The 17,923-nt window shown below is 46.3% G+C and overlaps 1 protein-coding gene across 2 annotated transcripts in view; it reads left to right on the forward strand.

Moving 5' to 3' along the window:
- Positions 1-6,091, forward strand: part of ADGRL3 (adhesion G protein-coupled receptor L3) — a 529,084-nt gene extending 522,993 nt beyond the window's left edge. For both annotated transcript variants that reach the window (XM_074589250.1, XM_074589252.1), the window contains one exon: positions 902-6,091. In XM_074589250.1, coding sequence (XP_074445351.1) covers positions 902-969 — 68 coding nt within the window. In that variant the 3' untranslated portion in view covers positions 970-6,091. The remainder of the gene's footprint in view (positions 1-901) is intronic.
- Positions 6,092-17,923: the final 11,832 nt, after the last annotated feature.

A 17,923-nucleotide genomic window follows, 5' to 3' on the forward strand; every position in this document is an offset into this window, starting at 1 on the left:
AACCAACAGCCAAAACAGCCAAGCTGGGAGATGGCCGAAAAGTTGCCGGGTCTGCCCCCTACGCTTTCCCTGAAATATTTTCTGCCCTGCCATTGCAGAGCAGCACAGATTTGCTGGCCTTTGGGCGGGTGGGAGATGGGGTGAAATGATTTACACTTAGAAAATGGCTCCAGAAAAACTCTTAGTTCTTCTTGAATGTGTCTAGCCTGTCTTAACCTCTCCCTGAAAGATTATTTATACAAAAGCCTGCATGTATTCACCCCAAATGGCACGTCGCTGCCTCTTCCCAGTCTCCATGTGTAAAAGGAGGCGTTTTCCTCCCTGGGGCTGCAGTGATTATAGAGGCAGCTGTAAAGCAGAGCACTCAGGATGTGAAGTGCCCTTCAGATAATGTCTGATAGCAAAACAAATCTGTTTACTCTGCAGTCATTTATACTGACTATTTATTATTAAGGGGTGGGGGCGAACCGCAAAAGATGCAGTTTGCTCAGAAAAGCCCTGTTGGGCTGGTACAAGCTGGTGGCTGCAGCTCGGCTCCAGGCCCTACTTGCTTGAGCTGTGCTAAACCCAGAGGAGCAAAGAGGCACCTCGGCGTCACCCTTCATCCGGACACCGGTGGCTGATGCTGCCACTCCTCACGCCACGTAACAGGACACTGGCTCATGTGGGGACAAAGCCAGGCAGATCTGTACCACCAGCTTCAGCAGAAAGGGTGGAAGGATGTTCCCAATGGGATGCTGATCCATAAACACAGCGACCTGCTCTGAGCACATCTTCCCTTTTGAGGCAAGCCCGGGCAACCTGTGCTTTGTTTGAGGGTGGAAATGGTCTTAAAAACAGCTGTTAGATGCTGCAGGGTCCTTCTTCGGGGCTTTACCTGTTCTCCCCTTGTTTTCCACAGAAAGCGGAAGGACGCCCAAGCAGGAGCCGGTCTTCAGGCGAGTCACCATGGAAGACAGTGTCATCTAGCGCCCGGGGCACCCGACGAGCCTGCCCCGGTGGGCCCACGCCGGTGCGCCGCCTCAGCTCCTCTGTGCCTCGGTTTACCCGTCCCTCACTTGGGATCGCGTGACGGCAGAGGCTGGAGAAATGAACCTCGACCAAAACCCTCGGCAAACCCTTGCGTCCCCAAGGAGAAAACAGCCCGGCTGAGCTTCCTGCTGCCCCCTGCATGGCAGTGCCCTGGGAAGTGCCCTCACCACTTGGTCGGTCACTTTTTTTTTTTTTTAAGATGAGAAGAACGGGTGAAAAATACCTTTTGTAATAAGAGATGAGTTTCCTCTGCTCCAAACATTGGCTTTGCAACTTGAAAACACTTAAAGACGGCTGAGTGTGCTTAAGCCCCCATCCTGAGCCCTTCTCTGTGCTCACAAGCTGGGCTGTATAAAGGCGACCCTGCCGGATCCAGGTCCCTGTTGTAACTACAGACCTGGCTGTGCAGAGACATAATGAGGGAAAAAAAAGAGGGACAAAGAAATAGTCCTTACACCAGAAGAAGCTAAACTTGCCGGCAGAGTACTGTCAAGTGAAGCTGTCGCTTGTAAATAGGGACCAGCGCACGTGTCCGGCAGCGGCTCCGCTTGGCAAAAGCTTCTGGGGGAAAAGCTGCTCAGATTTTATTGTCTTGTGTAAATAGAGATATTTTTTTGGAAAAAATGAGCCTTAGTATCTTGAAGATTGCGTTTCTCAATCAGCTCAGCTGGGGATGGATATACGGGAAATCACAGCATCTGGCCAGTGGAGGCTGGTGTTGGATCTTTCAGCCAAGCTGTGCCGCCGCGGCAGGGGCAGGAGGCACCTGAAAGACAACGGACATGTCCAGCAAAGGACTCGGCAGATGTTTCTCCTTTGTTCCCGTAAACAGGGTGGACTCACTGGGCCCATGGTCTCCGCTGGTGTAAATACTGAGCTACAGCCCACAGAGGACTGGGGCTGCTTGGTGCAGGTGTGGGGAGGGTGGGATGGGCAGAAATCACTAGAGGGTCACAAATCCCATCAGTGTAGTTCCCCCGAGGCTTTTAGCATTAATTAAAAAAAAAAAAAGAAAAAAAAAAGAAAAAAAAAAAGAAAAGAAACCTTGAAGACTTGTTAATGGTGTTGGGCCAACTGTTTGGCTGGGTAAATGGAGGCACGCATAGACATCAGTGTTCATGGCAGCCAGCGCCTCTACGTGCAGTTCTCCTTGGCATGTGTGCAAATGTGTGTGCAAGACCGTGCCCTGTGCGGGTGGCTGCCAACCAGCGCTGGGCCCCGTGTCTGTGTAGCCGTGTCCCCAAGAGAAGCAGAGAGGATATGGATGTGTGTGTTGTACTCGCCTTTATATGCCTAGACGCATTTGAGAAGAGGTAACGCAGCTGGGTCCAGCTTTATTAGCATGAGTGCAGAGCAGTGTCCGCATCTCTCCGGGGAACAAGGCACGGCGGGCCGGGGGGGCGGCGTTAGCTGGGCGAAAGCAAATAAATCTCTGCTCCTCGTTGAATCGTCACCTGCTGTCCCCGCTCTGTCACAATAGCAGCCACCCGCAAACACTCCCAGCAGAGCAGGGCGCCGCTCGGGCACGGGGGTTTGCAGGATGCGGGGCTGCTGCAGCGGGGTACCTGATGGAAACAGGAGAGGAGCTTTGGGGTTTCAACGTCATCCTTCACAACTCAAAGCTTGCTTACGGATTCATGCAGCGGAGGGAAATTAGAAAAAAAAAACTGGAATTAGAAATTTAAATAGAAAAAAAAAAACAGACTTAAGAAAAAGAAGATACTCTTGAAAATGAGCCAAAATAACTTTCTCTAGACATAAGAGTCTCTCTTCAGCCTGGCATTTTGAAAGGAAGCCGGGCCAAGTGGAAGAGTCCCCTCCCCATTAAAAAGCCAGATAGCATAAACCAACTATTGCACATATTTAGCATAATATTGGGGGCAAAGCCCCTATACCTATGCAAGGAAAGGCCGGCGGGCAATCAATAGAAATTGGAAGCTGCCCCAAAGCACCAAGAGGTTTGGGCATCCGGAGTGGTAATTCGCTTGCAGAGGTTCAAGGTGAGCTGCAGGGATGGTCCATTCCTCTTGGGTACTTGAATACCTCTGTCATCCAGTTCTGTGGGGCTGCTGTTACCTTTAACACCTAACAACTGCCAGTGCCAAGTGATTATTTATCAAACCATTTATTTATTTATCAAACCAGTGCACAGGAGACGCCATGCTTTTGTCTGCCACATGTGGACAACTCTTCCTTTGGCCAGTTCTCCAGCCTTGTATGGTGACCCCAGGCAAGGTGGACATCCTCTTGGGGAGACTCAGGTTTCCTCCCCGGTGAAGGCTGTCAGCATTTTTTTTTCCAGGGAAAAAAAAATAATGAAAAATATGAACAACCCACCCCGCCTTTGTGCCAGAAATTTCCTTAAAATCAGACGGTATATTAAGCAAATAAATACCCCCCAAAAGTTTGAAAGGTCATGATGTTTCATAGTCATGAGGAGACCACCCTTATGGTTTCTAGAACCCCAAAGTGCAGTGTAAATCCGCAGCCTGGGGCTGCCTGACCCTGGGGAGGTCTGGGGTACTGCATGGGATGAAATGGGGGGGCTGCAATTTTGCAAGCAGAAATTCCATTTTTTTCACTAGAATGCAGGAAAGCAGAAACACCCTGGGTTGGATGGAGTCTTTTCTCATTAGAGCCCTCACTATTAGTTTCTCTCCCTGGACAATTCCATCATCCCACACCTTAAACTCTTACCATTATGTCTAGAGGAGTTATTCTTGGAGGCATTTATGACAGCCCTCAATGTCTCTCTCTCTCCCTTTCTCAACCCCAAAGAGGCTGACACCTGGTAACTAATGGTGACGGTTGTAAAGACGAGCCAGACCACCCCAAGTCCTAATAACAATGATGAATCCTGTCCTCTGCCTCCTATCGATGGCACACAGGTTACCCGCGGAGGTGAGCAGGTGGAGGAGGGGAAGGCAGATACTCACCGAAGAGCAGGTCCCGGAAGTGCCGTTACCAAACCCACCCAGCCCCGGGCGTCCCTGGGGCAGAGTTTTGATTTAATCCGGCCCCAAGTCAATAGTGATTGAGATTTCGCCTGCTTTCCATATCTTAACTGGACTTCCTTACTCCTCAGGCATGGAATTAATCTTAATACATTGTAATTACTGTACTGCTGGTGATGAACCGGTATGAAAAGCTATCACGGAGAGCATTAATAAAATGTACATTATGAAAAAGAACTCGGCATTGTCTGAAATTAATAACGCACCAAATTTTTCTCATCCGTGCCTGCTCATTACAGGCCTGCCCTTGAGTTTTCTATTAAAATCACTTATTCAAATTACTTGTATAGCTGTGTTCGGCATGAAGTTATGTGCTGTAGGTTTGCATCCCAGTTAGATATACCGCATGAGGACTTATTAATCTGTTACGTCTTTCAGGCATTGATTTTAGTGACATTTATATAACGCCGGTACGACTGAAACGAACTGATTGATTCATGTGTATGGATTAGTTTGCCTAAGACTTTAAGGCTAGGTAGCTTTATCATGCACTGTAACACCAGAATTCATCACTGTATTATTTACGAGAGACTGAACTGGCTGCATCTCAATAACTGAAGAGATCTTCACTGTTTTATTTATGTATAAATGTTTACTTAATCAGCCACCAATTTTGTTTAGCAGAATTTGTTAGCAAACCGAAATTGTAAGCGATAACGTGGTTTCTATTTTAAAATTTATAGGCTTTCATCTATAGCCAAATCCAAGATTTCCAAAGTGTCTTTGTCTACTGGCAATCAACAAGCTCTCTTGTATATGCTTTCTGATAATTGCAATTAGCTGCTGCAATATTTCACATAAAAAAAAAATAATAATACAACCCTAATGCAGGAGATCTGAGTAGTAGTGTGTCAAAGCCAGCGTGAATATCCCGATACTCAGAAACGTTGCTGCAAGTTTAACAAAGCAACACGGAGGCACCAGCCAGCGCGGAGGCAGGAGCCCCGCGGCTTGAGATGCGGCGGGCGCCACCGGCTGCGGCTTTGCGCTGCATCGAGGGGCAGGAAGATGCCACCGGCCGATGCCCAGGGAGCAAGTAATGCCAGTCTGCACGGCCTGGCCCATGGACACGCCAGCACGGTGAGTTCTGCTGCCTCCTCTTATGACAAAAGCCCAATTCCAGATAAAATGAAGTGAAGCTGTGTTGCATGGGCTCTGTCCCCTGCGACAGCTTGAGGGAAACCTGGTCCGAGGGGACGAGGAAAGCATCTGCTCCCTGTGCGCTGAAGCTGGGAAAGTAGCCAGGCTACAATGTGGGTTTAAGGGAATAACACTCCGAGTAGGCTTAATCCCAGGCTCCCAGTTGACGGCACGGGTTTGGTTTGGACCACACTGCTTCTCCCGGGGACCAAGGAATAAAAAGACTAAAAGGATTTATTAAATGAAAGAGGAGATTTTTCTGTTAGGAGCCATTTAGAAATATTTTTAGTGCAGCGGCACATAAGAAGTGACATGTTAGAGGCATATAAAATTATAAGTAGTGTCCAGAGAAGGTGAGCTGAGTGCTGCAGTTCACTGTAGGTGATAGAGCAAGTGGCACTATGTGGGGAAACGAAGAGTTGAAGTCTTAAATCTAGTTAAGGCAATGCTTCATTACCCAGCACGGGATTAATCCACGGATTCCCTGACCCAATACACCGGTAAAATGATGTACAATGAGCTTCAGTAAAATATTATACCTTTTTACAGTTTAAAGAAATAAAAGGGGGGGAAAAAAAAAAGCAAAAAAAAAAAAAAAGCTAAAAAAAAAGAGCCTGGCATCTGCGGGCTCTTGTTGCAGGGTCAGAAATAATTGCTAGCTCCCTGAGGAACCAAAGAAACACCCCTGCTGAGTCTTCAGCCATACTTCACACTGTTGTGATTTTTTCTTAACCTTTTTTTTTTTTTTTTTTTTAGGTAAAAAATTACAATAGCATTAGGTTTGCCTGGGAAATGGCTTACCAGCTGGCAGTGCTAAAAGGGGAGTAAATCTTGCGTGTCAGCACCCTGGGCTGTAGCTTCAAGACATGGGCTTGTGAGAGGGGGATGCTGGAGGGTGCCTGCGCCTCGCCGCCATTGAACCAACCTCCGCAGAGCTGTTAAGAGGTAGCTCGCAGCACGTGGGTAACATCGCTGATGCTGTATTTCCGTGGCCAGTGCATGGCTTGTAAGGGCAAGCCTCGCATCTCTCCATTGGGCAAACCAAGAAGGGCCACTGCCGTTCTGCCTTGAATCCACTTTGCGCTCCAGCTCGTTAATATTTAAAGCCAAGCACATCCCCCGTATTATAAGTGACGTTATTCGTCACTTTTGTTGGACAGCTTGTGGTTGTGATCTAATGCAAGAGGCCCTAAATGGGGTTTTGTGGGCTTGGTTTTGTTTTTTTTTTACACACAGTCACACAAAATTAATCAAAAACATCAGTATAAGCTAAAAATTCAGTGATGCTTTATGAGCTATTTATATAAGAGGCAGCTCATACATGCACCAATTTTGTGGCTTGTAGGCTTCAGGACAGATGCTAAAACCCACCATCCTCAAGTATGCCGTGGGCCCATTTTGACCTGAGGCCATGGTGATGTACCAAACCAGAGTCCTGGAGCTGAGAGGCGTTATCCCCTCTGAGAAGGACTGTAGCTGTTGGGTTAGACATGCCTTTGGGATGCTCGCAACCGAGCTCCCACCATTTCTTCTCATCTAGCTTCTTGTCTCTTAAGTGTGACTTCATAACCTGCAGGTTTGTTCGTCACTCATTTAGGACAATTAGGAGGTGCACCCGACAAGGGCTAAAAAATGAAAAAAAGTAGTAACAACATAAGTATGTTTTATGAAGGCTAGGAGCTGCTATAATCGGCTCTCTGCCTGCCTGGATATTAACTCTGGTCCCTAATCGGAGAAGTGACCACGGCACATCTGGGTGTTGCTTGGAGGCCCCTTAGCAAGCCCAGGGGGATGCTCACGATGGTTTCCTCTATGCAGACCAAAGCGATGAAGCTGATAGTGCTTGCAGCGAATTTATAGCTCCTGGCTGAACTGGCAACTAACCTTTAGGAAGATGCTTCAAGGCTGACTCCAGTTTTTGAGGAATGAGGAGCCTGTTGGACCCCTTAGTGAGCTGCCCCACGTGCTGACAGTGTCTGCTGATGTGCAAGTGCTGCAGTTTGCCTCGTGTCTCAGCAATTAGATTTTATTTCCTGCCTTTTGCCCTGTTTATCCATGCTAATATCTCTCCTAGATCTTTTTTGGATAACACCTGCTGTGTAGGAAGGTATAAAATTGTAGGAAAGGCTGAAAATTTGTCACAGTAATGTCACCGAAACGGTCTCGACTAAAAGGTGTTGATGCAGGAGTTTGGTTTTTTTCCTCAGGCTTCCCTCCATGCATATGAGCTTTTACTTATGTTTCAAAAGAAAATGAAGGCACGTCTTATCTTTTTAAGCTGTAAAGCTGAAAATGAAGCTGTTGTATGCATGCTTCCTTCTGCGTGGATGCACTAGCTGGCATCTGCTGCTGTGGGGAGCTGAAGTCACCGACGGCGAGGCTGAATTCAACCTATCCAGGGTGTGTTTTGAAGGGGCATAAATCAACATGTGCAAGGCGATGCGTGGGGCAAGGGTAGCTGACCCTCATGCTGATGTGCTCTGCTTAGAGCTTTGCTGTCCAGGGAATGCAGCTGCTGCACAAAAAGGTCTTAGAAAACCTAGTTTTCCTTGCGAGATCCTTTATTAGCCTTACATATGTGTTATTGTATGGATTCGCCGGGGTTAAGAGCTCCAGTGTGCCCTCCCGCTAAGCACCACCCAGGAGGACCGGTGGCTGCCCGCTGCTCTGTACCTGCGCTGAATACTAAGCAGCTTCCCAAATGCAATGAGGCTGTTATGGCTGAACAGCTTCACCATGTGCCGGCTGCACAGACATCCAGCAAAGAAATCAAAGGCATGATGTCACCAGTATTTCTTATCTAAAATTAAATATCTGTCTTAGGTCCCCAGACATGCAGAGACTTTGTATTAGAAACATATACTGAGAGTTCAAACTCTGAGTCATCTCATATATATTTCACTCAAGCCAAGGGAATAGCAAAGAGAATAGACCTGCAAAAGAGCAATTCTCTATTCTAGCAAGATGAGGGAGGAAAAACTGTTCAGGGGAAATACTAATGGGTTCACAAGCAAAAAATCTTGCCAATGGAATTGTGGCTCTAATATTCTATACCTTTGTAGTAAAGCTGTGATTTGCTGCGGGAAGTGCAGCAGAGAATAAATGGGTCAACTCATGCTCATTAACAGCGGAGACAGAGCGAGTGGCATTTAAAACAAGCCCACTCGGAGGGAAGGAGAAATAATGATTTATTCTGAAGTCGTAAAATGTTTGTTGTCGCAATTAGCCTTTCAAGAGCAAGTGTCAGCAGTGTGCGGTGCCGCCAGCTGGGCAGGGTCAGGCCAAGCTTTGGGCGTCCCAGGGGCTGCATTTCTGCTGCAGCTCTCCACAGCATCGCTGGGCATGTGAGCTGGACGATGGTGTGCCCTTTTCCAGCGTGCGCCACAAGTGTTTCAGTGCCGCCACCAGGGGCTAAAATATGAGACATGATGCTGGAGATTATGTGTCCCCATCTATGCTAAGGCATAAATCGTGCCAGGCTCGGTGTCACCTGATTCGCATGTCAGCGGCTCCTCTCGGGTGCAGTGAATGTCTCTGGATCAGGAGTGCTGTTCCTTTAGGGAGAGGATATTTGGGTGGGTGATCAAAGAGGATTTTTAAGACTTTTCCCCCTTTTGCCTCCTTATTATCCCCTTACTGGCCCCTATTTATTTCCCAGCTCCATGGTGGCTCACCTTCCCTCCCTGATCTCATGCCGTGCTGTTCATTTGCTTCCCACCTGGGCAAGTTCATGTGTTGTGGGTACATCCTAGCTCATAAATATTTTTCTCCAAGGGAGCGAGAGATGCTCCCTACTCAACAGAAAGGTTTTCTCCTCCTACGTGCATTTCAGGCTGTTGAAGCGCAGGGAGGAGCTGTGCACGGGGCTCCCTTGGGATCTGGTGGTGCAGCCCATATAGGGAGGCACGGGGCAGGAGGTAGCACAGGAGCATCTCTGGAGCCACAGGGGATAAAATGCCTGCCATACGCTATTCTCCAGCTTTTACTGGATTATAGCCCAGGCCTGAGGCCCAACAGATGCACTGTCAAGTATGAAGTATTGGCCCAAGATTCGTGCTGGCTCCATAAAGGAAGCCAATTCCCTTCCGTAATGTGCAGTCATTGCATTGAATAAAAATCATTATTACACGTCTTGGAATCTAATTACTTTATTGCACATTGTGTATACACTCTAATAGTCAGTACTAATAGCCAGTAATACACCATTCCACTGAAAATACTATTGCTGTCAATTTTACTTTCATATTTTCTTGGTTTACCCCAAAGAGCATGCTTCGGCAGGTGGATTGAGTGACGAGACCTTACAAGGGTTGCAACACCCCACAGTTCCTATCACAGCTGGGAACGTGTGAAGGGGGATGCTCCTCGTGAGGGTTACCAATGCTGTCTTGAGATGGGTTCAAAACCAGCTGGGCTCAATTGCCCTTGAAAGTGTTCCTTATCTCCACTGATTGTAGATCCTTGGGCACCTGTGTTCTTAGCAGTTGAAACCAGATGAGCTGAAATGCCTCCACCTCTCTGGTGTTGTGGTGTGGAGGAGAAGGAGGATAGGTGTTCCTTAGGCTTATTTCACACATATATATTTGCATATGACTGTGATTTTGATTGCACTGAGGTCGTCCTAACCAGTGCTAGAGCCTAGGCAATGGGACCTGGACTCAGCCGAGGACGCAAGGTAACTTTCCAATTAGACCAATGATGAGAGCAAAAGCAGGAGGAAAAGCAGCAGAACTGACATCTGAAGTGTTGAGCTGAGGGGGATTTAGGTCTCAAAGAGTATTTTCAGTTCTTTGCTTCCCTACCACTAACTTCTCATTGTAAAGCTCCTCTGAGGAATACAAGCTGCTGGTGCTAACCTGCTGGTCTTTTGTCCTTGCTGCTGTCCTTGTAAGCTGTCACACAAATGTGGTACAAGCCCTTTTTAGTAGCGGAAGAGATGAAGAGGGGCTCTTTAAACACCTCAACATCTCTGAGGGGGTAGGTGAAAAGTTACCAGCCGTTGCAATGCTGTTTGCAATGTGCCCTGAATCCCTCAGCTGAAGAAATCACATTAGGAGATGAGGAGAGACAGTTTTAGGGGTCATGATGATCTTCTGGAGATCCCTTCTTTTCAAGTGTGACAAATGAGCCCGGGGCTTGGCCACTGGAGAAAATTAAATGAAATGGGAAAATATCAGAGCATGGACTGAGAAAGAAGTATTACTTTGTATTTCCTTTCCTAGATGGTTCAGATGTTGGAAGATGCTTTCCTGCTGTCCCCATCGCAACCTCTTCAGAAGGAAAGGTCGTGAGCCTGCGGTGTTTTGGTATGTCTTTACTTCTAAATGAAATGAGATGCCAAAAGCTAGCCCCTGAACAACATGTAACCATTTGCAGGGGAAAACCTGGTACTCCTTGAGTCTCCTGAAATGCCCATTTGCTGAGCCAAAGGTTGTTTAGGGTCCTAGTGCTGGGAGCTAAGAATAGCTGGTTCATCGCTGCTTCTAATGTGCCATGGAAGCTCCATGTGAGGTTGGTCCCTGGCATGGGGCGGGCACAGGTTTGGCTTTTTCACAGTGTAGATCTTATTTTACATTGGGTAGCACAGTGTGTTCCGGGAACCCGCCTCCGTAGGGTCACCTGTCTCTCAGTCCAGCATGCAAAGCATCAAATAGGCTATGCAAAGTCCCAGCCGCTGTCCTGACCCTCCTTCAGGGGCATCCATCCACATTTATCACTGAAGCATCTTGTACAACAACACTGATTCGTCTAGCCTGCTCACGGCCTGCCTGGAAGTGGCCCACGTATTAGCTTTTGCCTGTCTGTCTTGTTCAAAGAAACTCCGTCAGGAGACAGGTATGTCTGCAGAGCACCTGTGGATCAAAATGTGTAATTCCCACCACAGTGTTCAGACTGTAGAGGACCCCTCTCTTTCTAGTACTGCAAACTGCGCGTACAGTTGTGTTGAGAAAATACTTTGTGGTAGCCAGTGGGGTATGAAATGCGTTCTGGCTATAGATATTATATTTCTAGGCTTTCTACCCTGCCACAGGATTCTCATGGAAATAGCTTTGGGGGAGCAGAAGCAGGTGGAGAAAAGGTGCTGAGATGAAAGAAATTATGGGGGATTATCAAGGGAGAGGAAAGTATTTATCTCTACTGTAGGAATCTCACCAGCTATCAGACTGCATCAGGGAAAAGAGATGTGGGCAGGTAAGATTTAATTCTTCCAGCCACTGAATATTTTTTTTTTAATCACTGTGAGCTTGTAATAAGTTAATTAAAATCTTGGTTAACTATTCAGCAGTCCTCCAGGGGGAAGGTGTGTGTGAACTTAATTGTGTCCTCTTGGCCCCCTGAATTCCTGTTCTGCATACACATTTCATGTTGAAGATGCCACCATTCCTTTTCTGTTTCCTGCCAGTCGCAGAAATCACAGCGCTCTGTCTCTGGTAGCTGTCTGGCAATCCTTCCTTCAGGAGGTGCTTGTCCTCTGGTTTCATTTTTTCCTTCCCTCTCTTGGACGAAAGTCTGGAGAAAAGAGCACCGCCAAAAACTATACATGTAAAAAATCAAAGTGAAATTGTGAGGCAATGAGGAGGAAGGTGACAGAGGAGGAATAGGAGGAAAACACCACAAGCAATCTTATCTTCCTTTCCTGTGGGGTAAGAAGGTCAAGCTTCCTCAGCACACCGCTGAGTGCTAGTTATAGCTGTCAAGTTTGTATTGAACCTACTACCTGATTTTTCCCCATAGTAAATTACTGTGGAAGTCAACAATATTTCTGCCTTTATTGCAGAATCGTGGCTATCGGATACAGAACAGACAAAAGGGTCGCCTTGATAAAGGCCTCTCTCCCGCTGGAATGATTTATGAGCAGTGTCATGTTTCCAGGTCCTGTTGTAGCAGGTATCACGGGAAGGAGTCTGGCCTTGGTCTCCCCTGGCCTGAAACAGAGGTGTGAATATTGCTTGTGGACAAACAGGGGCTTCCTGAGTCTGTTTAACTTCATAAATCATCTGGACTGGGATGCAGCAGCCAACACCAGTCAGTCCGAGCAGCAGATGTGCAGAGCACAGAGGCTGCTAAACTCCCAGGGGCTGGGAAGGGTCAGGAGACCTGGAGTCACTGCTTGGTGTACGACTGGTGTGCAACGGTAACACCTTACAGGCAGGCATCTTTTTTTTTTTTTTTTTTTTTTTCCTTCTTTAAATCACCTGTTGATTGATCTTGCTTACCCTAATGGCTAACAATGCGCTGTTAGTGGAGCCAAACTGCCTCGCTAATGAGCTAGATTAGATTGAAGAGGTTGTACAGACCACAACCTTGCCATATACCTTGTGCCCTCTCCCTCCTTCACTACCATGTCCTTTAGTGATTGTGAGCTTTCTTATTAGTTTCTAGCTTTTTTTTTGGGGGGGGGATAATTCCAATTATTCTCCCATCCAGCAGGTGCAATTCAACCCTTGTAGAAAGTTTGGTATCCTGCCAGTCCCAAATTTCAGTGGCGTTCTTCACTTACGTTCTGATGCTGAGGAATGGTGACGCTCCAAAACTTTGCAGAATACCCTAGCTGCTGCGAAATGCTGCGATGTGGTATGAATGGCAATCCTCCTCCGTTGATAACTGTTTCAGTGTTTGGAGGAAAAACAAGAAAAATCCAGGCCCCCACTAGAAATGTGAACCTATTGAGGAACTGATGAAATCTCCCTGTTTGGAGACTCACAGATGCCATTCTGTTGGGAGTGCACCAAGGCTGACATAAAATCCCTTTGGATAAGACTCAGTAAACATCTGGTACCTTTTTATAAAAATAAAAACTATCATTGTTGTAGGCCTTGTTGTCTGCCCGTGCTGGTGCCTGCGAGGTCTAATTAGTTGACAAGTGACAAAAGTGGCTACTGTAGCGAAGGGGAGGAAGGATGCCAGGATCATTAGATGGGTTGGATAAGAGCCACGGAAGCCAGCAGGTGATGGATGCAGGAAAGGTGTATTATCCCCCGCTTTGTTACAGATGCGGGGATATGAAGAAACAAGGCAAACTGATAAAGCAAAGGCGCAATGTTTTGCTATTCATCTTATGTAAAATTGGATCTGCGGTCTTCTGTGAGCAGGATGGTTAGGTTCTTTAACAGCTGTTCAGTGCAAAAAAAACCTCTGACCTTCAGCCTTTATTGAGCACCACACAATGCTTCTGAAAATAAGATGGAGAGGACTTGCGCCTGAGTTTAGCATGAGTAAGATTTGTAAAAACTTGTGGCGCTGATGTAGCTGTATTCTTGTTTGCCGTCAGTGATGAAATCCTCGCTGACAGTAAGCGAAAGCTGAATTGGGTCAAGGCGGAGGGGAATGCCCTTGGGTTTTATAAGCAAGTCTAGGGGACAGGGCCATTAGCTGTGGACAGCAATAGCCAACCACCTGCTTTGCTTGGGTCTTTTCCTTCAATTGTTGCTTATTCCTAAATTAATAAATTTATTTTCCATATAATTATGTAAATATAATATATTAAAGATGTTGCCGCATCCTTTCAGGCAAAGAGGAGATCTGGGCACCTCAGAAAGCTTTCCAGATCTGGGGTGGACTGGTTCAGCTGGTACCTACCTCTCTGTCAGTGTGATGACTACACTCTGACCATCTATGCCAGGGCAGAGCTGGCATTGCCAGCTACCCAGGGATGCCCAACACGTGTGAAGCTGCGGGTTCAGGTGCCGTATGTCAAGTCTTTTGACTGTGCCAGTCCCAATGCTTGATTTTTCAGTACTGGATCTGTGCCCTGGCTGAGCTCTGCTTGGCTCTTAGCTTAGTTATGTCACCGGAGGTAGGTAGTGTTCATGTATGGATTTGAAAAAGCATTTTTTAGAACCATTTTAGCACTTCTTAGCACATTACTGTAGATTTGTTTCAAGGAATTAGATCCTCTTCATTTTTCTTGGCTCCTCTTGAACAGTTAACATTGAGGCGGTAACAAGGTGAGTCTTGGGGACAGAGTAATGGTGGGTAATGTGCATATCTCTTGGTCTGTGTTTCCCAGCACTCATACCAAGATTGCAATACTTTTTCCTGGTGTTCCTATGCAAATCCACTGGTAGGTTCAGAGATTTCACAGCCGTTGGTCTCATACCTACAGCAACATCTGGGTCATCATTGCTAGACTCCCCACACCATGCTGCAGAATTGGATTTGATTTGTGTTGAAGTCACCCTGAATCACAATTCTCCTGGGAAGGAGCAGGTACATAAAAACAGTCGCGAATAAAGTTGCATAAAGGGGATGATGAGAAGTGAACATGAAATCACCGCGTTATCTGCCATCAGATTCAAAGCCAAGGGCTACATTTGTTTACCCATATAGTCAATAGTCATCTCCCATCTCCCCATTGCTCCATAGGGAGGGCATGCTGTGGACAGTAAGGAAAATCCCAGCAGGGACAGGGAAACAGCATCTCCCTCTCCTCCTGTAAATCAGAAATAACCTCACTAAAGTCAAACAGAGTTCTCCAGGATAAAACTCTGAATGAAAAAAGGAAAGGTTTCTCTCTCATTTTCTCCTGTCTGGGGCACCATGAAATATACATTTTTGAGTTTAAAATTATGCTAACCTTAAAACTGTGTCCAATATTTTTTAAAAAATTATGTAGACTCCAAGTTCATGTTTTGGCAGCCAGTTAAGTGGCCTGATTTGGGTTTGGTCTGATAAATGGGGGCAAAAGAAGCAATTGAATCTCCACACCCAGAAACTCCACACGTTGCGCCAGATCTTGGTTTAGTCAATCCTTTCTGAACAAAATGAGTGACATTTAGTGAAGCGCGCTCTGCCTGAGACATTACTCTGAAATTATAGGGCAGCCAGAGGAGCAGGGGAGAGGGAGATGGATGGAAGCGGGTAAAACACATTCAAATCTTTTAAAAGAGAGGCTTTGTTCTTTGAGAACAACAACAATAATACCTTTCCACGATACTCAACTGTCTTTAATGCTTCAGTCCCTTTATTCCCTTTGGAAGCCGGGGAAATACAAAACCCAAACAAGGCGACAACACAACACTCTTTGTCTTTGTTTTCTTACAACGCAACACAATTCAAGGGCAGAACACTTAAATTTTGATTTTTAAGATCACAGCAAATGAGGGGCCATCATCTTTACATTCCTGGCATGATCTGCTTCTCAAATGAAAAGCCAGGATAATGATTATTATTTAAAGACAACAAGGATGACAAAGGCAAAGTAAATGCAGAAAAAAAATTATCCTGGCACCACCTGCATGTTTGTACATGTATATGTGTACATAAAAAAAGAAAAACCTACTGAGTTATTGAATGCAAATGAGACTGGCAAGAAGTGTTTTTCCCCAAGCCGTTGCATATTCCACAATCCTGTCACGAAAATGTCTTTCCTCCCACCTCTGACTTTCTATTGTTGCTTTTCAACCAAAACAAAGTGAAAGGAGATGAAAAGATTGAAGAGGAAAAGGTAAGTTATTTTCAAAGGTAATTTCTGTCGGGTTTGTTTTTTTTTTATTAATCGTGTGCTGGCATGGTGACAAAAGTTACCAATGTGTGCCCAGAATGATATTTGGTGAATTATTTTACTATTTTTTTTTTCATAGAATCGCAGACTCACGGAATGATTCAGGTTGGAAGGGACCTTAAAGATCATCTGCCCTGGGCAGGGACACCTCCCACTAGACCAGGCTGCTCAAAGCCCCATCCAGCCTGGCCTTGAACACTTCCAGGGAAGGGGCATCCACAACTTCCCTGGGCAACCTGTTCCAGTGTCTCACCACCCTCACAGTAAAGAATTTCTTCCTAATATCCAATCTAAATCTACCCTCTTTCAGTTTGAGGCCGTTACCCCATGTCCTATCATAACACTCCCTGATAAAGAGTCCCTCCCCATCCTTCCTGTAGGCCCCCTTCAGGTACTGGAAGGCTGCTATAAGGTCTCCCTGGAGCCTTCTCTTCTCCAGGCTGAACAACCCCAACTCTCTCAGCCTGTCCTCATAGCAGAGGTGCTCCGGCCCTCTCATCATCAATTAGTTAAATAAGAGCAATGTTTGTAACACAAGAATGCCTCTTTCCCAATTTCAGAAGAGAAGAGATCCCTTTTGGATGTCCTGGATGGTACAAAGTGTCCAGCCTCCTCGCACAGCCCTGCATGCTTCAGAAACAGGGCAAGCAGCAGAAGTGATGCCATAATATTGGTAGAGGCATGAGGTGAGCAACCCCAAAACTGAGCCGGCTGCTCAGCCTGGCTGTGCTTGTGAGCGCGTGTGGGATACCCAGCTAAAACCCGGCTCAGTGCAGGATTAATCCCTGTAACAGTACCTTCTGTTTCTTATCCAGTGAGTTTTGCAAGCAGCACCTAAACGAGCTAGCTGCTGGCACACACATCATTTGCGAACACACTAGTTTTATTTCCTTTTGTTCCAGTGCATATTTTATAAGCTTATCTTATTTTGGAAAAGTTTGCCCTAAATGGTGCTTTTTGTCTTCACACATGTTGCAGCTGCGAACGCAGGCAGGGTTGTACTGTGGAAGAAATGTTCCACACAATTTTTTTATTATTTATTTTTTTTTACACATGAGGAATACTTTCTCCCAGATTCTTAATCTTTTTCCCCATTTCTTCTAAGCAAACGCTTGCTTACCAAGAACTGCCACAGTCTGATACTTACATAGACAATTGTGCCAGAGAGAAATACAATTGTACTTTCTTCTGCTTTGGTGTATGGTTGTGCAAAGCAGGCGCATGCACCTCCGTGGGCTTGAGGTTTTTATGTGCAAATAGAGGTCTTGGTTGACTGCCCCAAAGCCTAAAATCCCACAGAAATCAAAAGAACGGAAGAGCATCCTTGAAGCGAGATGTGCTAAAGCAATTTCCTTAACAGCAGCTGCAGTTTCCAAGCTTTCTCAGCTACAACCACCTACAAGTTCACCCCTGGGACTTCACAGGTTTGGCCATTTGTGGTTTGAAATCTCACCCTGGAAAGCTGCCATCTTCCGTATGCAAACAGAAGGTGCGGGAGGCAATGGCGCTGCTTTGGGGTGTCGATGTGACCCCACCAAACACCCTTGAGCGTTTGCTCATGACAGAGGAGCTGCACTCACCTGGAGCCTCCCTTACTTAGCCACGACGGTGTCTGTATCTCCACCGCCATGCGGGACTCTTGCCCTTCCAGCAGACACGCTGGCAAAGAGCCTGTCCCCCTCCCTGAAGTACGTTTCGCGCTCTGGTTTGAAGCCCGGGTTGCAATGCTGGAGTAGCAAAGCAGGAATTGCTCTCATGGGACACAGAGCATGGTTTGCTGGTGCACCAGCAAGTGCATCGATACCACCCAGATCACCCCAAAATTACCTACACTGAAGAAAAAGGACTGTGCAGGTTTGGAGCCGAGCTGCTAGAAAGGCCTGCTTTAAAGACCAGGCAATGATGAAACGTTTGGATACAAAATCAAATGCAAGGCTCCCGTGATGGTGGGGATCAGCTCACCTTTGTAATAGGAAGCCACCTCACTTTCTGCTGGTGTTGATCACAGGAACCTTACTTGCCCATAGTTTTTCTCAAAGAAACACGGCACATCCAATTAACAGCCTCAGTCCATCAGAGTTTTACACATGTTCATGCCTTAAAGAATGTGTAACAGCATTTTATAACAATATCTAACAGAGATTAGGCCTAGAAAAGAATTTAGTGTAATCCTGTTATATAAAATCAAGGATATTTTGCAGGCTATACATCAAATGCTCCCCACAATAGAAAG

This window comes from Larus michahellis, chromosome 5 (genome assembly GCF_964199755.1).
Source record: "Larus michahellis chromosome 5, bLarMic1.1, whole genome shotgun sequence".
NCBI classification, from domain to species: Eukaryota; Metazoa; Chordata; class Aves; order Charadriiformes; family Laridae; genus Larus; species Larus michahellis.